Source organism: Limulus polyphemus, unplaced genomic scaffold (genome assembly GCF_000517525.1).
Source record: "Limulus polyphemus unplaced genomic scaffold, Limulus_polyphemus-2.1.2 Scaffold615, whole genome shotgun sequence".
In the NCBI taxonomy this organism is placed as follows: Eukaryota; Metazoa; Arthropoda; class Merostomata; order Xiphosura; family Limulidae; genus Limulus; species Limulus polyphemus.
Genome location: NW_013666225.1, coordinates 354,359 through 375,879, shown reverse-complemented (window position 1 = coordinate 375,879; position 21,521 = coordinate 354,359). Strand labels below are relative to the sequence as shown.

The following is a 21,521-nucleotide window of genomic DNA, read 5'->3' as shown; positions in this document are numbered from 1 at the left end:
CGTAAGGGAGAAGATTAAAAAAGTAAAGAACTATATCAAGAGAATACGTGCTTGCTAATCCTATCCGCTACTACAGAGGATATAAAGTACAAGAGCTGTTTTGTACAGTTGAGATAAACGTGGTACATCGCAAGCTATTGGGGATTTCGTAATCGCTTGATATAAAATCAGGGAAATAATATATAATTGTACATTAAAGCCAATCCGTTTGGTTCTAAATGTCGAAATTCAAATTTAACTAAAGAATTGAAAAAAAGTTCAAAAATATAATTTGATGTTGAAGTTATATGTTAATTGATCCTTGATTTTTAATTATAACATGCTGTTTAGGGGTGCTTCGCATTCGGGTTGCAACCAGCATTGATAAATCACAACAATTACTCTTTAATTAAAATACAACCTTTCATATTAAAGCCATCAACGGCTTCCCCTTAAGTACAGGTGTGTAGGTAATAAGATAATGTTTTTAAATATAAGATGTTGACTGCTTCAATAAACATCTTTTAATTGTTTAATTATGCAATCTTGTTTTTTTTTAATTATTTATTATATTCTAAACATTATACACCTGCCGATCATACAAACTTAACAAATAGCTATCATCGCGGTTATTTTGTTTATATATTTTAAGTTAGGTTTATTACCAATAAATATATATAGAAAATATTTGACTATACTTGGAACATATCTCTATCATGACAATGACTGCTATGATTTTAACCATTTTAATCATTACCAATAACTACTATATGCTGATGTAATTTTACATACTTTTAAAACTAGATACTGTAAAAAATTGCGAAGAAAGGTCAAACATAGCAAAATATATCAGAATGTATTGACGATTACTATATCTACATTTTGGAAATTATCACTAATGAATATCCGAGTAGAGCAAAATTTCTTAACAGACAATCCTTCTTTTTAAGATTATAAATGATCTTGGTTTAATGTGCGAAGAAGAGAGGCCATTAGTTTCCTGATGCTCCAAAACTCCAAAGGAGTATGCGTTTTTCAAGGAAAAAAAGTAAAAAAAGGATAAGACAGACAGACAGAAAGTTTCCTTGATATTCAATAGTTACCAATAGTCATATATGAAGAACGCCTGTATCCAAATTTTTACGCTTGGCAGAACTGGATAAAACTAAAGGACTAATGTTCTTCTCTGAACAACTTCTAATAACGAGTTAGTTTCAACAAATGTAATTCAACGTCATAAGCCAGAAATTTCATTCAATGTTTTATGTTTAGTCCAAGAAGCTTACTTTGATAAACCTTTCAAAAGTGCATAGTTAAACTCCTTAGTGCATGCGCTTTGTACACAGAAAGCATTTTGTCATCTTTGTAAATGATAATTCACAATATTGTCTAGGAGAAATAAAGCTCAGTTGAAAGAGGTTAAATTTTCACCAAATTGAAATTCATATAGTGCATGTAGTGAATAATTTTAAACATCATATTGCGTGTCTTTGTAAAGAACTTTTGCAGATTAAAATGTGTTGGGATTTCCTAAGTTGATAATTTGTACCAGCAAATAACATGCTGTGGTAGTAGGCTATAATAGTCTTAAGTGTCATATTTTATTCCATCGTACCACTATCTAGTGGCTTATTTAGCTGCTATTTTACTTTTCTCTGTATAATCCGAAGCCAAATACATGCATGAGGTTTGAAAGATAGGATCGTGACAAAAAAGATCTTAGGGTTAACGGACACTATAATCTAAGTTAGAAAACAATCTAACACCGAACGAAAACCTCTACTTTTTTTTTTTGTAAAACTTAGAATGAAATTTCTTGAGCATCATAGAGATGCTTTATTTCCTTAGTGTTATTTCGTCAGTGATGGTGCTCTTCTGTTGCTGGAAGAATTCAACAGAGAACTATTTATCCTGCCTTTGCGTTTGATCAAAATACATACATCCCTACTCAGGACACCCTTGTCAGTCAATATTATACCAATTTACGTAGAATGTTGGGCAACATTGTTAATCATTATTCAGTGCTTTAGTGCACATATATCAATTTGTTCAAATCTTTAAATTTTTCTAAGATATTTATGTTTTAAGTAAACATATTAACTCAGGTAGAAACGAAAGAAATAAGATTCAGACACTCACTATGAAAATATTTACAAAAGGAGACGTATGTTCTAAAGACAGCCAAATAAAAGAGAAATGTCGTTAAGAAAGATGTTCAGACAAATAATAGGAATTGTTACACATCTAGATGGTCGAGTAAAATAAAAGAAAGAAGACAAATATTACAACTTCCTGTAGAGCAGAAAACATCACTTATTGACATATTATATTTAAAAAGTAAACCAAACGTTGCTAAATGTATTAAATAATTGACCAATAGGTTAGAATATTATATATATATATATATATATTGATATTATAATTATTATAGAGATTATTTTGAATTATCAGCTTAGTATATGGATTTAGGACTAACCTAAATCCCCTAAGCTGGTCGAACCTCGTAAGATATTATTGGGTTTACGGCCGAAAACATAGCTGATAGAAAGAGCACTTAGCTGGTGAAACAATGCACTTTAATCGTTATAAGTAAGAACATAATAAGAGTATATTTGATTAGCTGTACTCATTACTCAATTGATGTTCAGTTTTTATCTAAGTAGGTAGCTTGCTTTGATTGAACTTTAATATTAATTAATCATCATTCATTGTCAGAACAGTATTAGAAAATTGTATATTATAAGAAACAACTAACAAAGAGGGCGATTTTTCCGATAAAAAAGGCCAGAACATATTATTTTTAATATAACAACAGAATGGTTCCATCAATAAAATGGCCAGGGAATGTTACTTTCCCTTAAAGCAGTTAATTTTCTCGTCAAGTGAAATAAGAAAGAAAGGCAGCGTATATTTAAAAGTGTTTCAAAATAGATGTTAACCCTCTGTTGCATGCGTTAGAAAAATACGATAGAAAATGTTTTCTTAGAATTTTTTACGTAAATGGGTCTATGTCTATATTGCACAAAAAAAAATATTGTGAAATATATTTTGGTTTGTTTGTAATTACGCACAAAGCTACACAATGGGCTATCTGTGCTCTGCCCACCACGGGTATCGAGACCCGGATTCCAGCGTTGATATATTTTGGGAAGTTATAAATGAGAACATTACTTAGAAATACAAATAATTCCATCGCCTACTTACTGTTACCTGTAGGTAAAAGTATTCAACGATGTAAATGAAACATTTGTATGTGTATTAAATAACAAAGATAAGTTGTTACCAGTAAGTTATATTTTTACAGTTAGCAGAGGCAGCATTATGTATAATTTTAAGATATCTCTCTGTTTGAAAAAAGTTTTAATGTTTGTCATTTCTTTTTTCTACATATTTACAGATTAACAATAATAAACAATTAACAACAGTTTGTTGTTTTGGCATAACTTCCAACTGAATGCTGTCTCTTGATAGTGTTTCAGTGGTTCAAAAATAAATTAAGCAGACAAGATAATTGCTTGAAAGAGTGAAGTTGCTCATCCGCATACACAGAGAGCAACTTCTGATGAACCGTTAAGTCGCAGAATGTTAAATAGTAAATTGAAGAGGGTTGCTGCAGATATTAATGCCCTATTGTTCTAAATCCTGTTTTTTTTTACTGTTGTGTGCTCTACCTGATCGTAAGCTCTACCAGCAGAAACAAGATCTTCACCATCTGTCTTTATTGCCCTGGGGAGAATCACAGTTTGAATGCCAGGAATAAATTGGATGCTATTACATTATATCGTTCATACCTTAAAGCATAACAATGTGATAAGTAAATAACTAGAACATAATCGAAGCATATCAAAAACACGAATGATATATTGTTCAGATAAACATTCACTGATTGATGAAAAAAAAATAAGAAAAGCTCTCTCATATTTAATCTCCTTCTTTAGTTCCAACATAGATTAATAATGGATTAGATAATATGGCAGCAGCAAATGAATGAGTATTAATTATGTGTGTGTCAATTTCATAATATAATTTATGTATAACTGAATGAGAATTTTTTGTTTGATTAAAGACGTGGAGTAAATTATAATAAAACAATGTTACAGTCTATGTTTTCACGTTCATTCATGTTTTATCTAACATCTGTGTATCTTCGCATTATCCTAGCAGTATAGTTTCTGTTGCAAATAGTTTTGGAGTAAGGCTATTCATATTCAAAGCACGTCTCTCTTCCTGCATTGCATGCTTTTCATAATCATTCTAGAATTATAGTTTCCAAATCCCCATTTCAATTGGACAACTGCATAGAAATTCATATGTGCCGTACCCAGCAATTTAACTGGTTTATATTTGTAGGGAATAGCATGAATAACCATTTAATGTACCAACTGCTTCAGATAAGAGATATTTAAACGAATATGTTGTAGAAGTAACTTTTGTAGATGTGACTTGTGTCACTTTCCAATCGGAAATCTTTCTTCATTACGTTGTATATTGAATGGCATGTATTTTCTCACTTGTTACAAAATGCCACACTTTCATTACCATGCAGGCATGACTTATTGCAGGTATCCTTCTGGAGGACCATGATGACCCAATTTAATCCATATTTCTTTATGTACCGATGCCATTAACTACAAGAAACATCCTCACCATAGAAATTCTAAGTCAATGATATGAACACGTCTTTATGACTTGAGTGTATGGATATTTAGCATTGAAAAATGCTGTTACGTACCCTTTCCAAAGGTGATCAGTTTTTGTAATCTTACACTACCTACGTAGTGACACGCATTGTCAAAATGTAGTTCTGATACATTACCTTCCACCATGACTTTATATCTGCTGTAGTAATCACGTGAGTTACTGACTTACATAACCCAAATAGTTTGAATATAATGTAATCAACTTCTGTATAACATGTTTTGCTCAATTTTTCATAGTAAACTTTGCTTAAGAGAAACACGTCTTTCAATGGTTATCATCTTGCAAAATGTTTTACATTTGTTGTCCACTTCGTGAACATGATTTGTTATGGCATTTGAAAAATATAGCAGTCATAACGTTAATCCAAACCTATACAATACATTGACAGCACTCGCCAGTGAAAGAGGTTTGAGTGATACAGGAAATACTGCTATGTGATACCAACTTGTTTTTATACTAGCCTCAGAACAATACATGTTATAGTGCTGTAACGTATGTGCAATGTAATATATGGCAGGTGCTTAGGACGCTTGACTCGCTATCTGAGGGTACCTGGTTGAAATCCCCGTCCCACCAAACATGCTCGTCCTTTCAACCGTGGGGGCGTCGTAATGTGATGGTCAATCCCACTATTCGTTGGTAAAAGAGTAGCCCAAGAGTTGATGGTGGGTGGTGAGGACTAGCTGCCTTCCCTCTAGTCTTTCACTGCTAGATTAGGGACGGCTAGTGCAGATAGCCCTCGTGTAGCTTTGCGCGATATTTAAAACAAACCCAACCAAACCAAGCAATGTAATATTAATACACCAACTAGGCTTTAAAAACACTAGAATTGTAGTTTTTGAAACAGTCTCTCCACTTTAGTAGAACGTTATATAGCTTATTTCTGAGCATCGGCTAATTTCTATATAAATATGGGTTATTTTACTACATGGAGTTAGTAATTGATCCCATTTATATTGTATAATTGCCAGCTGCACAAAGAGTGTAGGTTTTTTAATTTATATAAGATTTCAAGGTGTCCGTTAGTTGGTAACTGACATTTTAAATTTGTGTTAACTTTATAAAGGGCCCCCCAGTGGCACAGCGGTATGTCTGCGGACTTATAACGCTAGAATCCGGGTTTCGATACCCGTGGTGGGCAGAGCACAGATAGCCCATTGTGTAGCTTTGTGCTTAATTACAAACAAACAAACATAACTCCATAAAGGTAGCTTTGTTAAATATATTTTAAATATTTTCAAATAAACGTTATTGGTTAAAAAATCTTGGATGAGGAGTGACACTAAAAGTGGGGGACTCAAATCGACTGACATTCTTTAACAAAGACTTGTTTGTTTTAACGCCATAAAAGATATTCTTAAGTACAGCTTTTAGAAGAATGTAACTATTTTCAATTAACACATATCATGCTTCAGTTCTAGCTACAATTAATGAAACAAGCTGTAATACAACTTAAGATCACCATTAATGGTGATTTTACATCACTGCTAATGACAAGTAGAGACTTTGTATTTATGAATGCACTCAAAGCTACCAAAGATCTCATGTTGGTGCAACGAGAGGGCAACAACTAGCTGGACTTAATTCATAAATGGTTAAACTAAACAAAATGAATAAAGAAAATAACGAATAGATATTGTAATACTGAAACCACTTTGAACATAAAGACAACATTACAGAAAAACTAAAAAGAAGAAAAAATTGTCTCAAGCCCTACGAGCAACAAATTAATTCCCTTGAAATTTCCAAGCTACCTCGACAAACAGTGTAGCATCTCATAGCTTAACAAATCATGACAAAGTAACAGACAATTCTTCTACTCCATTTATCTGTCAACCAGGCAGTCTCCAGTGATCAAGAATTGGCTACTGAAGTCCAAACAGTCAAAGAGATAACAGAGAAGACTGTCTGCATTGGAACACGCTATAAAGCCTAGAAAATAACGAGAAAAGCTCAGAGTTTGAGCATAAGATGTTCAGTAGATTTAGTGATTCTTAACTTGATAGTATAATATATTTTACAATTTTTTTCTAACCTTAATATAATTTATATAAAAAAAGGTAAAGCTTATTATGTGAACCTAACATATCTCTCCCTACATTTTATTCTGCCCATTGTTAAAATGAATTAATTTTAAATTTTATTGCCTAAATCAAATTATTCACGAATTTATGTAAATCTCACGAGAGTGCAGGTTAAGTTAAATAAAACGTCAGAAAATGCACAACATAGTGACATACAATATGACACGACAAGTTCGTAAATATATATACAATAGAACCCTTAATTTACATAATACATAACTAAAATAGTCGCTATACTATACTACCAAAATGTATAATAAAACAATATTCTACAATAATAAATACAATGAACAATACAGAAAAGTAACACCCTAGAAAATAATAACCCCATATAAAATACAATAAAGTAAACATAGTTGAAACACCAGATAACGAAATAAATAAACAGAACTCCAACTACAACTTTGGAATTAATTTCTAAAACAACCTTCACCTCAACAATATGACATCTTGGTCATGCCAAGATAGCTGTCGAACTCTCAGATAATATGAAAAATGGTCAGGTTGGAGTAACCATGATCGTTTGGTAGTGATTGGCACATTATGACAGTATACTGCTGTGAAAGTCATCAGAACTTCAGTAATGTGTCACCATAGAAGTTGTAAGGATTCCACTAATGAATGAACACCACCTTTAACGACTCAAGAGCGTCAGGAGGAAAAATGTAAGGACCCACATCTAGCTTTGGAAATACTTACTTTACAGCAAGCTGAAGCCCTAACAAAAAGTATTGAATGCAATTTGGACATACAGAGCCTTTGGCATATGGTCAGTTAGAAATTTGAGTTGGTTTTCTGTAACATTACTATTATTCACATTATATATGTTGCCACAACTAATGGTTCTGGGATGTCTGAGACAAGAGATGTTAATAGTGTTACATAATGTAGAAATTGGAGAACATCAAGGAGTTCCACGCACATCAATATGCATGTAAAAGTAGCTATTTGGCTATATTTACAATGTAATTTAAAGAGATGATATAATATTTTATCTATTGCTTAAGGAAACACCAGCTATGTCAGAGAAAATTCAAGAAGAAAGCTGTGATTCTCTGTTAAAGTGAATGGCCTTTAATGACATCAAGCTACTGCCAAACAGATAGTGATAGTCTACGGTTAGGATATTCTACAACTAGAGAAGTTCATATCATCTAGCAAGAAGGCATATCTGCATTAAATGCCCTTATTCCAAGAAATTTGGACATTAATGTAATTTTACAGCGTTATTACTTGTTTTATAACGATAATGTATGATCATTCTTTCTAGGAGTTTATAATTCAAAATTATTTCAATGAAGTCCCATTTATAAAACTTGTGGCAGTAATGCTTAAAAATACTAAATTGCATGTAGTTATTTCAGTAATAACGTCTAGCAACAGTCAGCACATGACTAGCATAAATAGGTATATGTTTTACACTATTCCTACAAATCTGGTACTTGACTTGAGGGTAAGTCAACTACAGCTACAGTACTTCAAGTGATGTGTATTTAAGTATCTGAAGTTTTTGTTCAAAGTTTTATTTGGAATAGCCACCAAGTTTAATTAGTTAATAAAATGGGGTAAATGTCCTGACATATTTGGCCATAAATCATCGATATAATAATAATACGTACTGAGAAATCTATACAATACTTTTTTCTTGGCTGTAGACCGAGGCCAATTTTATTGTAATGTACTTTCAACAGGCTCTGGAGACATTTCATTCCCGTCTACTACAAGGCATAGAAATGCCACAACATTAAACATAAATTCACATTTTCCTGGCTTAAGTTTCTAGCCTGCTTTCCATTACGATGAAATGTCATTCTGAGGTTCTAAACTATGGTCTGAAACATACAATCACACACATCAAGATGTCTTTCACATATAGTAGATTCCTCTCTTATTTTAACACATGCAATGTAAGTTTCATTAGCCACTTCAAAGTGACCAAATGGCATTGATGAAATATTTATACGTTCCATAGTGAATGCTAAAAGGATTTTTTTGTGTAACGCCACCTGCCAGTAGGTAGATACTGTATCTAAACATAGATCTTCCAGCACATTCAGGCATTCATTTGTGAGTGACATTCGTTAACATCAATATTGTATCCATGAACACAAAGGCTAGTGGGAAAAACCTTCCACATGCCCCAGGAAACAGTATGCAAGAAAATCAAAAAGGATCTCCACCTGTAAAAGTAACACAAGTTGCTTTTATGACATATCTTTCCAACTTTTTCATACTCAAGCAGCTAGATAATGAAATGGATATTCACGCTATTCCAAACAAAGACATACCAGTCTAGGTGGTGGACACGGCGCCTATGGATTTTTGTGCGATCGGAATGTTAAAATGGGCGCTGGGAGACCGTCGTTCTGGTACACAATAGAGTTTTGGAAACATGCTGGGAGAAGTGATGTGCTTTGTATATGAGAGCTTTAAGCTGGAACCTTTTGCAATGGAAACTAAATTGTAGGGCCGTTGTCAAGAAGTAAGGTTGTCAGATAGAGCATGAATGTGGCATGGTGACACGAACTGTAACAACATGGTGAAGCTCCAAACTATCAGTGGGAGAGTTAAAGACCATGCAGCTGTAACAAAGCTCCTACACACACAGAAAAAGAAAATATTCCATAAATGAACCTCTTACAATACGGGGCACTCATTTGAAAGAGGCAAGTATACAACCGAATATACTGCACAACACTGGAAAGTTAGAAAAATTAAATAAACGCTCAGAATAAAGATGAATAAAACAAAAGTCAACCGATATCCAAGACTATAACCTACAATATCTGAAATCAACTTTTGCAAACACTCAACAAAACAGGATTCAACAAAATTTCCAATAACCAATCAGATTTCTTCATAGTTGAGAGTTCCCTGTGAAGGCCATACTTCTGCTTTACTATCTCTTCTCTTTTCACGAATGTTATAGACCTGATGAAAGACTTCATGAGCACAAAATGTCGTCTCGAAATTCAACAAAACCTCAGAGGAATCCCACAGAAAACTCAGCCTACATGTTGAAAAGAAATGTTTCTGCTTTGCTCTGTTCTAGATCTGATGAACCTAATAAATTTATAATATTAATCAGAGCAAAGTAAAATAGTATCATTTGTATGTATGTTTCAAAGAATATAGGCATATATGTACTTTCAAAAAACGTTGATATAACATGTTGCATAGTATAAAACATATGTTTGCTATATATACTCTGTTTATTGAAACAAAATAATCATGATTTTTCTCTTCATATGCTTGCAATATCATTATGTGTTGCTATTTTGTTTGCATTATATGTTCAAACATTGAAGTGTGTGTGTGTCCGCTGGGTCTTTTGTGAAATATAAACGTATTTTTTTTATATTTGAATTATCAGTCCTCACAGGTTTATCATGAATTTAAAAAAATCGTAATTCGTTAGAACAAAAATACAATAAAATATATATATTCATTGCTATCCTTACAAGATTTTCCTAAAAATAATTTAGTTTAAGTGTCAAGCAAGCATGTGATTGAAAAGCAGTGTACTGATGCAGAAGATAGCCTAGGTACTATGAATCTTCTATGTATATATATATACAGACCATCTGATAATGCGGTACTGCTACTAGTACACTTATGGCTGAAAGAGTTTGTCAATGCCCTTACTGAAGATGTAGAACAAAATGACATTGTTTTCTATGTAGGTGGATAAAATTGCATAGTAGAGTATTTTGAACGGCAACAGACTCTGAAACCACACCCAAGCCAGTATGTCCAATGCCCATATTCAAAAACCATTGCGATGACATTGGTCATATGTACTGTTATTGTTCATGAGACAAGAATATCAAGGTTTATGTCTAGTAAATAGTCAATAGAAAGCTTATAAAGATGTGTGGTCAGTTTGAAGATATAAAGTAACCGAGAACATTGTGTCTCTGTTTATATAGCATGTTTAGAAACACAAATGGAAGATTTTTACTATATCAACATTTTGAACTATTATATCATTATCTATTAGTAATATAGAAGGGATGCGAAAGTTGTGCACCACCATAATCTTTCTAGGTCTTGTCCTCACAGCAGTTCAAAATGTGCACCATTGATATCATGATGTAATTTTACTCTTTGGATGTGTAACAAACACCAAGTGTTTGACGTATCGTTCTAAAGATAAACCCTAATAGTATAAGATTGGGATAAAATACAGGTCATATCACTGAGCCTTGATCGCTGTGCTTGAAATCAAATACATAGTGGGGTGGTGCATATGTCGAAATTACATTTCATACGGGATAGAAACTTATATCCTTACCTTTCACAAATCTTGGTATAGAGTTTGTTTCTTGCTGATTTGGAACTTAATGAATAATGCTGGCTTATACAATTCTCATATATACTATCCACAATGTAAGTAAGTAAAATCACAAACTCTAAATAAATCTTGGGTCAATGTATTCTTTCAAAAGGGCATCGTAGCTTTCTCCGGTCAGTATCCCTTTAAAGAAAAATGGACCAACAACATGATAATCAAGTCACATCAGACCATTACACTGCCCACTTCTTGGTCTCAGGTTACTGCAACTCAGATTAAAAATGTTTGGACCAGTATCAGCAGCTGAGATAGTTTAGTTTTCAAGTAGGGAAGTTGTGTTGCTTCAGAATCTGAATTAAGCTTCTTTAAGTTCTTCCATTTTGGTGGTTTGACCATGGGTATGTTAAGTAATGTCTTGTTTCTATGTCATCTGACAGGATCATTAATGTAAGCAATAGCCACTATGTCTAACAGGATTGTTAATGTAAGTCTGACAGGATTGTTAATGTCAGCGATGGCTTGCCACCATATCTGACATGAGTGTTACTGTAAGTGATGGTTTGCTACTATGTTCAACACGATCACTAATTACTGTAAGCTATTATCTACCATCATATCATAGGATCATTACTGCAAGCAGAGGCCGTCTTACAAGATCATTACTGTAAGCGATGGCTTGCCACCGTATCTGACAGGACTTTTAATGCGAGTGATGACTTGCCACCATGTCTAACACAATCATTACTGTAGAAGGTTTTCAAGCGTGTTTAAGTTCAACCACACATACATTTTCACAAAATTGGGAAATAAAATGATTAATACATAAGTGAGACAAAGGAAACTCTTTTCCAGGATTCCTCAATGGTAATTCTGTCAGGACCAGCCTCATTCAAGGATCGCTACACAACAGGATCACTTCCACCAATTATTTCAAGATGAATGGCATCCCATTTAATTATTATAACCAAGGATAAAGAAACCCAAAAATGCCTTAGAAAAATCCCAGTAATAGCGAGACATAGAAATATCATAGTGGTACACACTTTTGCATGACCCTGTATGGTTTGATGTTGATGGTAACCTAGTCACATATTAAAATATGTCAGGGATTTGTGACAACTACTGATATCCATTTTTCAAATGTTTGTACTAGATCGACAATGAATCAATAAGATTTTCGTTTTAACCTTGAGTCTAACATGATAGGAATGTAGAATTGTTTTGACTAATATTCTGTTTTAAACAGGACAGCCGGACCAAACACCAATTTACGATTCATACCTATACAAGTCCCAATTTTTGCGATCACTGTGGTTCTATTCTTTATGGGCTGATTCACCAGGGACTGAAATGTAAAGGTAAGTTTTATTTCTTGAACAGACCCTTTTTAATAGGAATCTAAGGAAAGGTATAACCTGCTGTAGTAATAAAACTTTAAACTGCTTTGAACACATTAAATGCAATGCACTACAAGAAATTATGAGGGCTTTTCTCAAACGCCGGTTCCCACTTTCATGGCCAGAATCCAGAAAGTTGCTTCACTAACATTTATAATAACATCTGATGACACATCCCAAAATACAAGAGCATTAAAAGCTCATATACAACAAAGCGAGAGGTAGACACTTGACAAGATTCAGCAAAATTTGAACAGGATTTAAAAAAAGTATATCTTTTGTAAAATACTTCATATATAACTCGGTTTCTACACTTTTGTGTATTCAGACAGCTCATACACTGATAATTTAATAAAAAGGTAGTAGCAAAAGTACATCTAACACTTTGAATGCCATTTTATTACATTTTGTATGTTCTAAACATATAACCAGATTTTTAGTATTAACATACAAACTTATCAACACCTTTCCGAAAATTTGGAAGAGCACTTTTTCTTTCAAAACCAACGAATTAGTTTTGCATGAAGAGAAATATATGACTTACAGGTGGTTGGGACATTTAAATCAATAAGTAAAAATATAAGCTCTCCATCACTTCCGTGGACGACAATAAAAAAATCTTAATCAAGTCAGTACATAATCTTTATTTCTTTATTTTGTATTTATGATTTTCACTAGAATTATCTATATATCGTTTTAACCGTTAACTTTTTATGTCAGTTTAAACGAAACTAGTAACTTCGCTTTTCTTGTGTTTAAACACAGTCAAGATGAAGCTCATCGCAACTGTGGTGGATTGTAAACTGGAAAGACAGCCGCACTTTAGCCAATTTTAGAAGAGTATCAGTTGTTTACATGATTTAGTGTAGTTGGAAGCTCAGTATGTTTGTAATATTTAACTTTGAATATTATAGCCCTTGGATGGTCAGGAGAGGTCATACTGTATAACCACTGCACAAAATCTATATATATATAGTGTAGGTCTGGAATATGGTTAGGAGAAGTCATGCTGTATAACCATTGCACACAAACCATATACATAGTGTAGGCATGTCACAAGGTCAATTAGAACCCATTCTGCATAACCATGACCCACAAACTATATATATAATTTAGGGGTGGCATATGATCAAATCCTACATTTTAACATTATTTGCCTTCAAGCTTACTATTTATCTATTAGGAGCCACTTTGGAAGGGCCTTTATTCATCAGTGTTGAAATACAACATTATGAGTGGGACATGACTGGCAAAAACATTCAGATTCATTCTGAGTGTTATTCATCCTTTTAAAAAAATCGTACTACTGACAAGAATCTACCCCACACCATTATAACACTTCCAGCAGGTTGCACATGTCAAATGCCTCGTGTGATTTTACCTTCTAGTGTCAATACAGAATGTAGTGCAACTCATCATTGCATTTACTCCAGTTATTCATTACCTACAGTATGCATGATAGGCATTCTATGCCACGCTTTCTTCTTTATTTCTAAAATATGTGATATGATAGTTTTTTAATGCCCTTCACATGGTTTGCTTAAAGATGGTCGAATACTCACCACAGCTGAAAAAGATCAATCAACTGGAGCACAGTCTGATGTATTATACATTTGCAATATGCATGTCCAATCATCATTTATCATCACCTGTTAAAGTTTTTGTTCTAGTGGCAGGAATATTGTCCTTCGATCGCCGTTGTTGTTAGTCTGTACTCACATGGAGTAACTGTTGTCATTGTATTTTTAGCACATAGGTACATAATGAGCGATTTGTTCTCTGTTTACCACGTAAAATAGAACTCTGGATCTTACCATTGTAAGTCCGTAAACGTACCTCTGACCCACGATGGGACAGCCAGTTATTTTAGTGATCATTCTGACTGGATATTACATCTTCAAAGTATATGCATAGATTAATCTGTTATGTAACATAATGGTATTATTTAATATCTATTTGTATTTTATGTTATAGTGAAACTTGATTTTAGTAAGAGCAATATTATTACATAGTTGTATAAATATTTTGAAGGGTCAAAGTCTGGTTAGAAAACAGTCCCAATTTAGGCATAAGAAATGGTATATTTTGGTAATCAACGAACAAGAAACTGTCTTTTTAATCTTATGTAATTCAATACGGATATACCAATTAAACTAAATGGTTGATGCACAAGTGGTGTAAATTATAATATGCAAATAAATGGAAGTATCATGTAAAATGTGCAATAAATGGTAAGATTTTAATAAAGTGTCTGATCAGTCTTTATTTAATAATGTACGGTATTATTTCAAATAAAAACGACTGTCACTTTTAAGAAATAAACCTTGATGGGTAGACCGTGCAATGATAGGTATGGTGTCTAAGTAGTTAGTATGTGGATGGAATTGTGACTGCATAATAATTAATATGCAAATAGTATGCTAATTAATAATTAGTATATAATTAATGGTTTATTAATTAAAGGTTAATTACATATAAATTAGATGTAAATAAATGATTAATGTCTAACTAATGGTTTATTAATTGCATGATAACTAATTAATAGGGCGAATATTATGCAAATCAAATTAATTAATTAGATAATTAATATACAAATTGAAAGCAATTTTTATCCAATTAAATTTTGTTAATTAATTACATGATTAATATGTAGGTAATAAACAAGTTTAATATGGGATGATTTTCCAGAAGTGAGGCTGTGGTTTTTTTCTTTGCTGCTAAATATAACCTATTATACTTTTATATAAATTCGGTACAGTGTGTGGCTCTACCTATCGGGATCTATAAAAAGGTATTATATTGTATTTTTTATTTAGACCAGCAGCCATGAAAGAATAGGATAATTACTAAAAATTTGATCGAAACAAAATTATGAAACATATAATCGAAAACGCGCATAAACCGTAACAGTAATTATTAGTCAACAGTTTATCTACATTAGTTGAGCTGATTTCAACACAACTTCATATTTTCAGTCGGTTACCAGGAAGCATGGAAACAGTAGTAACATGGCATATTTTTATCGTCTTTGTGATCCATTGCCTTCATATTACGATGCATATTAACTACAATAGTTTTTTTTATTGATTTGACAACTGTTTACTTTTACGTTTAATAAATACATACAAGATATTATCATGTTTTTTTTATTCAGGATGATGATATAATATACACATAATAGTTAGAGGTATTGAATATTATTTTTTCTAACACATTTTGACCTCGTCATATGTAGAAGATTTACAGAGAAATCTTCTGAAAACTCTAGAATGAATTCATCTTATCAACTGTACCTCAAAGATTCATGTTAGTAAATTCTTGTAAGTTTAATTTACTGGCTCTATTTTGAAATATAGTTAGTATAATAGCTTGTTAAGACATTAATAATTCAATTGTAGTACTTAACATGTTAAGACCTGCTTCCGCGAAAAACTCGGTCCTGATATGTCTGCACCTTATATATTACTTCACAACAATGATCTGGCTATTTGGACTACAATGAATGGTAACTCCATGGAAAGAACGTTCACAAGAAAATGTCAACAAATTTATGAACAGTCATATCATTAATATTCTTCTCAGAGATAAATTTCTTTAACTGTCTGTGTTTTGACACATTTCTACAATAGTAATAACCATAATATATACAATATTGTCCATATACAGATGAATAAGGTCCTTGCAGTCTTTTTTTATAGGCAGATAATCTTACTAACATATTTAACGTACAGTAGCATATGATTATAGTTTTTCACTTCTAAATTTAATTTGTATGTCACCCTTTTGCATTTTATGATGTTTTATATGTAAAAACTTATCGCCAGTTCAGTAGTTTTCATTTCTATGATTAATGTACTGTATAACGTTTATTCACCCTGAAAAAGGGCGCTTACCTAAACCTCTAAATAACATACAATAATTGAATTGTAAAAATATCTGTGTCAATAACCATGTTTAACCATTAATATTATAGAAACTTATATCCTTACCTTTCACAAATCTTGGTATAGAGTTTGTTTCTTGCTGATTTGGAACTTAGTGAATAATGCTGGCTTATACAATTCTCATATATACTATCCACAATGTAAGTAAGTAAAATCACAAACTCTAAATAAGACTGTTGTCAAACATACTCAAAAATGTATTTACAAAACTTCAATTAGCTGTTCGGATTTATAGGTATTCATTAATTGGAAACTTGCAAGACAGATTAATGCTGATGTTCATTGTAAGTATGAGAAATGAGAAACATCAGTAGAGGTAAAATGTGTAAACATAGCTTTTCCTTTCTCAGGATGTGATGGTCCTGAAAAGAACCTTTAAATCTCAATTGTTTAAGCGAAGTCATTTTTTTTAGATAAAAAGGCCTCGCCTTCTCCATCGTCTAGATAAGTCCTTATTTGAAAAACACAAAGAAGCCAATTTTACAATATACTTACAATCGTCGGGTACATGGTTAAGGGACCGTGAAGTATAAACAAGCACTGACATAGATAGTTCCCTCCTATAGTAGAATATCAACACATGGAACTCCTTGAAGTTTCAAGTATGCAAAAAAAAAAAACTCATCAATCTATGCCAAAACGAAAATGTACAAGACTTTCTTGAATTAAAGGAAGGTCCAAATGCATACCAATAAGACTGATTACATTTTTTTACAAATTTGTCTTTATTAAACCTTTACTACTGATTTCAATGAGAAGAAATGTAACAGCATCAGATTACACGCACAAATTTCGTCTTTTATAAGTCATCTTGCAAATATATTATGAATGTTGTGTTATAAACCTAAACATTCGATCTAAGATCGCAACCCCTATTCTAATAATTGAAGTTTTTTAATAGGCATTAGAAACATTCAGTTCATGGGTCTAATTGAGAAGAAAGTATACAAGAATTGTACACTAGCTGATATATACTAGACTTGTATGAAAATTAATTTAATCTTGGGAATCCAGTATTTTACAGTACATACATGTGTTAGTTTGTGTTATTCCTAAAATACCTAGGTGAGAAAAATATCTGTTTTGAAATTAAAATAGTTGATAAAATAGCTTTTCTGAGCCTAAAAATTGAAATCTTACACGATAAAACTAATAAAATATGCAGAAATTAAATACTTTATAAAGAATATATTGTAATTCTAAAAATAAGTAAAAAGAAGCAGTGAAATAAAAGATGAACCTGATGTTTTTGACTTACTTTCACAGAACCTCCATTGCCAGGATTAAAACTCAGCTAAATGTATGTGTTCCTTAGAATTTGTCAACGATGAAATATTCTCACTAATAACATGACTACAAACGAGAAGGTCAAAAGTTCTATTGTCCAAAATTCCAGTATGAAGTGAATAGTGAATTCATTTATGGATTTCAAATGCATCATTTGTTTGTAGAGTTTCTAAATGAAGAAACACTTTATGGTCATATTAGCTGAATCACTTTGGGGAATTTCCTTCATGTTTTGTTGTCAGTGATTTATTATATTTGATTATTTACATTCTATAGATGTTACATTGAACTGTATGTATACTGAGAAATTGGCCTCTTCATGTTTTTCAAATGAAGATTTGTCTAGACGATGGAGAAAAGAAAATGACTTTGTTTAACCCTTTTGCGATGGATACCCCTTAAACCCCTTTCTGTGCAAGTCACTGTGTTACATTCAAATTTTATTCAAACACCTTTAATATCAATGTATGTGAATGAAATTAATATTATAATGTGTGTTATGATTCGAAGTTTTAGGTTATCTAAGTTTTAAGTCCTTTATTTCAAAAGAAACCTTTAAAAAAACTACTCAAACTGCAGATGTATTGTCACATGACCAATGAGCTATGAAAATTCTCTACTTTGGCTTTCTGTATCTTCAATAATACAATGGTAGTTAAGTAGAGATACATCTAGACAATAAGATGCTTACATAACTATTTGACTCACACATTTTAAAGTTCTATGAATGAATACAGTTTACACAAGTAATGTTTTTCAACTCCTAAAAGGTGCCACGCCCCCTTCAACAGATTTGTTTGATATGTATAGCCTACATGTAGATGTTACCTTACACATGTGTATACTCATTAGAAACAGCTCATTTTACACTATAATCTAACAACAGTTATTTTAAAATTAGCACAAAGTTGTCGCCATGGAATACATGTAACTGACTATAGTATTGTTGACTGCTTGATCAACTATGACATTTACGACTGTTTCTTACCCAAATATGTTATAGTCAGAGATACAGTTAAATTGTATTTAGGTCTTACTTTTATATTTTACTTAATTATGCTATAAAATGCATAATTGACAGGGTTAAACATTTTAAAATATACACCATACCATTGTGTCAGTTCTCAAGGCTTAGAATATTACGTGGTGCATGAAAATTATACAGAAAGGCTGCACATGTTTACCAAACACACCGTAATATGCCTCGAGGGCACCGTTGACTTGTGTCGAGGTAAATAATAAGTGGTAAAGGACAAGAACGAAAAATAAAACACTAAAAATTTACTATGTGAAAAGGAAAAAACCCGAAATTATCAATATAAGTAAAACAATATCTGTATTTATTGTCTGATCTATCTTGCAAGTTTTCAATGAATAATTAGCTATAAATTTTGAACAGTTGATATAAGATCATAATCCCCTACCATGTTTCAGTACATGTGACAACAGTCTTCTTTAGAGTTTGTGATTTTACATATGTTGATGATATCATATCTATGCAGTGACTTGTATTATCCAGTATTATACATAAAATTCCAAACCACCAAGAAACAAGCTCTATACCAATATTTGTGGAAGGTAAGGATATAATTTTCTACAATAGTAATGGTTAAATATAGTTATTGACATAGATCTTTTACAACTAAAGTTTAATGAAGCAAATCAACTTATAAAGATAAACATGAAAATCAAATTGAATATAGAAAACAGTTTTTGTGCATTGTATATTTTTGTATATTTTTAGAGGTTTAAATAAGCATCCTTTTAAGGGTGAATATACTTTATAAGATACATTAATTATTGAAATGACAACTAATAAATTAGCAATAAATGCTTTACATATAAAACATCAGAAAATGCAAAAGTGTGCAATGCAAATTAAATATAGAATGAAAATTACAATCATATCCTCTGTATGTTAAATGTATTAGTAACACTATCTGCCTTTAGAAACACCCACCTGCCTTTGTAAAACACATATAAAGTATAGTGACACAAGTTGAATTCTGTATGCAGTCCTACAAAAGTATAGTAACACTGTCTACCTATAGAAACACCACCCGCCCTTGTAAACCATAGCTGCATTCTTTCTAGAAAATCACTTCTAAATTAGAGATGGTTAGTGCAGATAGCCCTCGAGTAGCTTTGCGCGAAATTCAAAACAAACCGTATTTTTAAACTCGTTTTTATCTAGTACTCAAAAATAAATATTCCTATTTCACAAAACATCTTTCCAAAATTGACAAATAGAAGAGCAACTGACGTAGATTCATCTCTATTTGATTCAGTCTAAATCAAACAGTGGTAGAATTTTCTGTTTACGTAGTTTGCTCATTATATGTGCTTAGTACTCTTCTATAGAATTAAAAGTGATAAATACTTCACTTTATCCTTAATATTATGGGCCTCTAGAACAGGTCTGCAAAATTTCGTTCATCAGCTTTGGTCAGTCAGATTCTAGAGCCATGTAAAGATTTTCAGAAAGTTTCAAATGTTTCAGTATCCCCAATTGAACAATAAAAAAATATGCAAATATTCTCTTTCTTAATGATATATATATATATCAAGAGTAAAGTTCAATGTGCACGATGTAATAGCTGCTTCAAAATGGCTTTTAAAACAATCTGTATTTCATCACTAAAGGAGGCAGCTCCAAAAAATAAGTACATCAAATACAGAAATGAACCCTGGGCAGAGCACTTGCAGCACGAGCACCTAGAGACCGCAGCCAGCAGCTTCGTACTTTATATCTTCTAAACTGTACTATGTATACTACTTCGATCGCGAGTGATAAGACGCAATGTATCCACTAAGCACCAACTTATTTTAGACAGTTACCTATTTTGTTTTTGTTATAAATAAGTATTTATCCTTGAAATCATGCAAAATCAATAGTGAAAGAACAGCTATTAATTAAAACAAGCATAAAATGCCTGTGCTCCTAATTCACCATATCAAATTTGTTCAGTGTAACATTGTGATGATTCTTATGTGAATTAGATGTCCAACAGAATGGAATTTTAGTTTTATAGCACACGAATAAGATGATACAATATGAGTAACGGAAAGCCGCTTTATTTTGTTGTGTTTATGAGCTATCACCTACTATTTAAGCTAAAGCATAATTTGATTTTTTTTCGTTGCATTGAAGCGTTTTGGGATTGACCTAAAAATCTAGATATGTATATTTGATCTATTTAATATAAAGTAATAAAACTGATTATGAAAACACATATGCAATTCACCAGCAGGATGAACAAAGAAATAATGCCTACTTGATGGGAAACTTACTTATGATTGTAAATTAACGGAAAATATAAATAAAAGTTAATAATGCGTACAATATACAGAATAATGTGTATTTCTACATGCTTTCCACTCGGTATTTCAAACCTGGGAGCTATAACTGGACTTACACCACTAGGACTGGGCATAGTATGAGTGTCAACACGTTTAAAGGCTTTATACTGATGTATTACTGATACATATTCTCGATGTATGATTTTGGAAATTTCATTCCAAATGTCTTGGATTATTCCTCAAAATTCAATCAAGTTGTGAATCTAGTTTAAAAGGCAACCAAACAACTTGATTGAATCTTTGATAGGTTGTTTAGGCAGAGTATTCATAATGAATCTAAGTTTCAAATGGACAGCAACTGCCTGTTACCTTTTAACCTCTTCATTTTTTATGTAACCCATACAGCCTCAATAATGTTCATACTGGGGCTTTCTCGGCCATGGTTGTAAATGTTCCATTGACTTGTTTTTTCTAAAGACATAATTTCACCACATTTGTTATATACTTGGAATCATTATCTTGCTGAAAGATTAAT

The 21,521-nt window shown here is 32.1% G+C and overlaps 1 protein-coding gene across 1 annotated transcript in view; it reads left to right on the top strand.

Moving 5' to 3' along the window:
- LOC106459483 (protein kinase C, brain isozyme-like) overlaps positions 1–21,521 on the top strand; it is a 148,922-nt gene that overhangs the window by 68,824 nt on the left and 58,577 nt on the right. Inside the window, exon 4 of the mRNA XM_022385973.1 lies at positions 12,305–12,416. Coding sequence (XP_022241681.1) covers positions 12,305–12,416 — 112 coding nt within the window. The remainder of the gene's footprint in view (positions 1–12,304; positions 12,417–21,521) is intronic.